This window comes from Benincasa hispida, chromosome 1 (genome assembly GCF_027475165.1).
Source record: "Benincasa hispida cultivar pf3 chromosome 1, pf3_genome.v1.1, whole genome shotgun sequence".
Lineage (NCBI taxonomy): Eukaryota > Viridiplantae > Streptophyta > Magnoliopsida > Cucurbitales > Cucurbitaceae > Benincasa > Benincasa hispida.
In genome coordinates, this window is record NC_143478.1 from 27,505,555 (window position 1) to 27,511,554 (window position 6,000).

Below are 6,000 nucleotides of genomic sequence, written 5' to 3' on the forward strand. Positions count from 1 at the left end.
TATGCCTACCTAGACCTCTATAACCAGCTCACTAGCTCCCACCGCATGAGCATGGCTGCCGCATAACCCCTTATCCTACTCCTTGGATGCATGCAAATTCATTCTATAGGGTGCATATACTGTGTGAAGCAAACAGAGCTTATCTCTAAGATCCCCATTCTTGCCTATGTATTCCAATCCGCTCTCCCGAGTCTTAGATTTGTGTTTTAGACTACTCTCCCAAGTATGCCTAAATGATGAATGAAGCACTCATAGGACAATGTAACCGCATGAACTTTGCTGACCTAAGATTGCTACTATCCCTAGTGAACAATGCATACATTGCTTAATGCAACCAACCACTTACCCTCCCGGGCAGTTGATTGTTGCTGACTTTACTCATAGACAAGCAATGCGTTAGCCTATAGACAGGCGTTGCAGTAGCTTCACACTAAGCAAATAAGATTACTCATACACTCGCGCAACATACACCTCTCGGTGGGTTGCAACATGCTTCATATCCCTAATCCACATGACTAAGTGTGCAATACCCAAGCAATCCCACTAAGTGTTGCAATGAAAGTAAAAATGTTAAGCAAAAAAGATGGAGATGAAGTCGAAGGAACAGAGAAATGCATTGAAAATAAATTGTATTAATTCCTTAATAACAAAATGTCATACAATACAATATAAGAAAAGAAAGGAAAATGAAGTGACCGGCTGGAAGCAAAGACTCGCTAGAATTTCTTCCAGTGGATATGCGTCAAGGCTGCCAGTGGTGTCATGGATGGGCAGTGGAGCTGACTCTCTCGAGATCTAGCTCCGATGAAGGCTCGGGTCGTCACTCGGAATGGATGAAAGAGGTGAAGAACTCTCAGCCATCTTCTCACGCATTTTTCTGGATCACAAGGATCCACCCTAGGCGAACCTCAGGTGAAAACCTTGGATACCTGAATTTTTGCTCATCGGCTTCTATTTATAGAGCTTGGATCTCCGACAACATTAATGAACTGCTCTGAGTCTGACATTCGGCGCGTTACTCCTTTCTTGAACCTCTGCTACCAACGGCTTGGTAGGTGAAATGTCAACATCATCTTTTAGTTTTTCTTAAGGTAAATGCGTTGATGCGTTCATTCCACCAACCTAGCGTTGATCCCATTAGTATGCGTTGTCATGTAGCCGCAATCATTTAATGACTGGATTCATTTAATACCACAACTCTACGATGACCGCAATCGCTAGGCGAGACAACTCCCATGCGATGGACGCATACAGCTGATTATCGTAACATCCATGCGTTGATCGATGTGTTCGGCCTTGCGATGGAGTGTTTCTCCACATGCGGTCGTCTATGCGATGGTCCGATTTTCGCATTTGCATCCATTTCCTGTTTTAGCTACAAAAAATAGAACATTGAATGCATATTAATGCATAATAACGAGTTAGCTGAGATTCAACATGTTGATCGATGCAAGCTCATTTTCTCGTGAATTCCTATCATGATCGACGCATATTCTGCTTAACAATCTTCATAATTCTAAGTAAAAGGCCTAAGATGACATGCATTTCTGCATGTCATCTGTAGGTCAGAAGGTCTTACTATTCAATTCTAGGCTATGACTCTTTTCGGGAAAACTGAAATCGCGCTGGTCCGGACAATTCATAATTAAAGATGTATTCCCGCACAGTGCGGTAGAATTAACAAACGAAGAAGAGACCACCGCATTTCAGGTAAATGGACAACGAGTCAAGATGTATCATGGAGGATATTTCCAATGCGAGAAAACCTCCGTGAACTTAAGTAGTCCCTGTGTTGATAAGCGACACACACTCATCAGGGACAATTTTTTTTTTTTTTTAGTATTCTTTTAATATTTTTCTTTCATGAATCTATCTTACTTTTTGCATGATCACTACTCTTTGGAATTTCGAACTCTTTCTTTCATACTTTTTATCCTCCTGACATTTATCACTGATCGTAGTGAACGATTGCGATGGAGTAATGCGTTAATCTCAAAACACGCGACCGATTCGATCAGCCCATCGTAATCCAAAAATCAGCCCACTGTAAGAAAACATGCGATAAAAAATGATGCGGGCAACAAAGCAAATTTGGAGGTTGTATCTTTCCTTGCTTCATCTTATTTCAATTTCGCACTTCTTGCATTTCAATTGAATATTGCTAAATTCTACTATCACATCTTCTTTAGTTTGACTCAATCTGGAATTTTTGATTACTTTATCTAGTCATTTCATTCGCCCCGTACCAATTATGACTTCAATGATGAAATTCATGCATTTATTTCTTACCACATGCACTAGAGTCAAAATAATTTCAGGACAATCAATTCATGAAACATTTCTAAAATTTAGCAATCTACAAGCTTTCCTTCAAAATAGTTTTTATGAAATTTCCTCAGTTCATCGCATGAGTTATTTCGTCTCTCAGCAATAAGGACATTGTTGTGTGTAAATTTGGGGGTGCTAGTAGTGTTATTTTCAACCTTGTTACTTTTGGAAATATCATTTCTATCTTAAAAAATATATATATTATATAACGTTGAGATCGGATCCTGCTCGTAGTTGGATGTCTGCATGGCACCTGTGGTGGCAAGCCAAAACGAAGGTGGGAATTGTTATCAATGCATAAACCAAGTGATCGTAACTCTGCTGCTAAATAAAGAGATAGCATGAGTTTTTATTGAGGAAGAGTGCCTTGCTCGTAGGTGGATGTCCGCATGACACCCGTGGAGGCAAGCCAAAATGAAGGTTGGGCACTCAAATCAGCGAAAGATCACAAAACAAATATCTAATTCGTGCAAAGGTCAAAATCACTTGGGACACCTCAAGTTGGAGAAAGTAGGAAATAAATCATGCGATGTCCTGAAAACGAGCAAAGATTTTTTGAAGGTTAAGCTTGTGATCCCTAAAGATTAGAAATATTTTAGGAAGAGATCGAGATAGAAATTAAGAAGGCTTGGGTTCATGAAATTTGAATAAGGCACCTTAAGAAATCTAGGTAGGGTAAAGGTGGTTGACTTTTAAAAGAAAATCTTGAGTTTATGCTTGAGGACAAACATTGTTTTAAATTTGAGGGTGTGATAATTGGTAGAAATACAAGTTATTACAGCTCAAATAAGTAAAACAATGAGAGAATGCGATGGTAAAATAGGCAATAACATGACCGAAAGTGCTAAACTGAAAGGAATTGCGATCGCGAGCGCTCATCACATAAAAGCAGCTAATTTACCTATTTTGTGTAGGTACAATGCGATGACGCATATGAAATTGCGATCCAAAGGCACAATGCATCGCCGCGCTTGAAGATTGCAATTGCAAGTCATGCGATCGTGAGAAGTTTCTTAAAAAGGTAACTGCAGAAAGACCTCACATCAAGGCGACAGTATAATAAATCATGATGGGACAAAAAGCTAATAATGGTCGATTCCGAATTTAGTTGACAAGCCGTTAAAAGCCACACTGTAGCAAGTACACTCAACTTTCGGTGACTATTAAACGGAACAACAGAATAGGGGAATTAATGTCGCCCATCATTGCAATCATTAGCAAGAAAAATTGATTCACCTTGAAATCTATAAATACTGAAGGCCATCAAAGAACATGAGTTAGTTAGTCCATTCTCGCGCACACTTATACATAGAGGACGGAGAGAGCAAGGAGACAAGAAAGCCAAGAGATCATTCCCAGACAAGTCAAGAGACTACCGGAAAACAACATAAAGGAGAGAGGGCCAACACTTGTGAGAGCAAGAATACACAACTAAAACAGAGTTGAAGTGATAAAGAGCAGTGTAAAAGGCCATGGGAAGCAAGACATTGCTTAACGGGCTTCTTATCTCTCAATTCCATTTTTTATTTTGTATTATGTACTTTAGTTGCAGAAAATGGAAACCTCATTTCTTTCTATGTTCAATCTCTCCATACCACGCATAAGTAGCTAAATTTCTGAATGGGTTGAGAAGTACTTAGCTAGCATGACTTAAGATTTACATTTTATGTAATCATCTTGTTTTATGTATGCATCATTCACCCTTTGGATATACTTGAGTAGTCTAAAGATAGAATTTAGACTTTAGAGAGTCATATTAGAATCTAGGCTTGAGAGAGTCAGATTAGAATCGCATAAGGAAGAAGTAGAAACTTAGACATAAGTTCTATTGCTATTTACACATCGCATGCGCCCTAGAAATAGGAATGATGGTATGTGGTCACCTTGTTTTATGTGTGCATCATTAATCATCACATAGGCAAGAGTAGAGACTTAGAAATAAGTTCTATCGACTATTTTGCATATACATTGCATGCATCCTAGGAATAGGAATTATGGTATTCTGCATCGAGAGATGTAGTCCTGACATTTGTGTGTAGCATGGTCGCATAACTTGTGCACAATTAAGAAATGTTAGCTAAATCCCTTCTCAACCCCTTCATCATATACTTATCGTAACTCTACGCTTTCATCACTCTGCGCTCAACTCCGTTGCATAGGACAAATTTAGATTAAAACACTATTCACTTCATTATTTTTACCACCGCAATAGAATCAAAGAGTGTCGCATAACTACTTAGTAGTCCCTGTGTTCGACCCTGGACTTACCAGGAAACCTAAGAAGGCTTATACTTGGGCCTTGTTAGGAAAACTTGCATGATCACCGCATAACACACATCATCGCAAACACACATCATAATTTCACGCATCAGTACACTAGATGATTTTGCTAAAACTTGATTGGTTTTATAAAAGTGGTTTAATGCAATTAGACTAAATTAAGATTTTTCTTTTTCAGCAATTTAATATGGCTACCACTACTCTTAGTTTACTTACCGCCAACAAATTAACTGGCGAGAATTACGCTAGGTGGAAAAACATGAAAAACACGATTTTAATCATTGATGACTTACGTTTTGTCCTGATGGAGGAGTGTCCTCCCATTCCACCTCCTAGTGCTCCTTCAAATGTTCGGGAAGCATACGAGCACTGGATAAGGGCAAACGAGACGGCCCGAGCATATATCTTGACAAGCCTTAACGAAATCTTGGCCAAGAAGCATGAACCCATGCTCACCATTCATGAGATCATGGAGTCCCTGAAGGTAATGTTCAGACAACCGTCCGCACACCTCAGGCACGATGCTCTTAAATACATCTTCAATGCCCATATGAAAGAGGGGGAATCTGTTCGAAAACATGTTCTCAACATGATGATCCACTTCAACGTGGCGAAAATGAATGGGTCAAGCATCGACGAGGCCAACCAGGTTAGCATCATCTTGGAATCTTTACCAGAAAGTTTCCTGCACTTTCGTAGTAATGCTGTTCTGAACAGGATTGACTACAATTTGACTACCCTGCTCAATGAGCTACAGACCTTCCAATCCTTGTTGAAAAACAAGGAGAAGAAGGTTGAAGCAAATGTTGCTTCATCTTCTAAAAATTTCCATAAAGGTTCGACCTCAGAAACTAAGTCTATACCTTCTTTCTCCGGCACCAAAAAGTGAAAGAAGAAGAAGGGTGGAAAGGGGAAGGTTGCTACTAACCCAGAAGTTGCTGCTCCAAGGGGTAGACAACCAGTAAAGGTTGACAATGGAAAATGTTTTCATTGCAACCAAGACGGACACTAGAAGAGAAACTTCCCCAGATATTTGGTAGAAAAGAAGAAAGCCAAACAAGGTAAATGTGATTAGCTTGTTTTGGAAACTTGTTTAGTGGAGAATAATGATTCTGCCTGGATTATTGAATATGAGGCCACTAACCATGTTTGTTCTTCATTTTAGGGAATTAGTTCCTGGTGGCAACTTGATGTTAGATACGAGTTGGAACTGGACACGTCGTCTCCGCAATGGCAGTGGGAGGTCTCTGTTAACTTTACAAAACAAATTTCTCATTCTGAATGATGTATATGTTGTTCCTGATTTAAGAAAGAACTTAGTTTATGTAAAGTGTCTTTTGGAAAATTTTTATCAATTAAACTTTTCCTATAATAAAGTATTTATTACTAAGA

At 39.2% G+C, this 6,000-nt stretch overlaps 1 protein-coding gene across 1 annotated transcript; it reads left to right on the top strand.

The window, feature by feature from the left end:
- Nucleotides 1-4,795: 4,795 nt before the first annotated feature.
- LOC150038354 (uncharacterized) lies at nucleotides 4,796-5,331 on the top strand. Its single transcript, XM_090312820.1, has 2 exons — nucleotides 4,796-5,257; nucleotides 5,326-5,331. The coding sequence occupies exons 1-2, from the start codon at nucleotides 4,796-4,798 to the stop codon at nucleotides 5,329-5,331; spliced, it is 468 nt and encodes a 155-aa protein (XP_090168946.1).
- The last annotated feature ends 669 nt before the right edge of the window (nucleotides 5,332-6,000 follow it).

Excerpts from the sequence above, each read along its gene's own strand:
- LOC150038354 (XM_090312820.1), top strand. The coding sequence starts at position 4,796 with ATGGCTACCACTACTCTTAGTTTACTTACCGCCAACAAATTAACTGGC.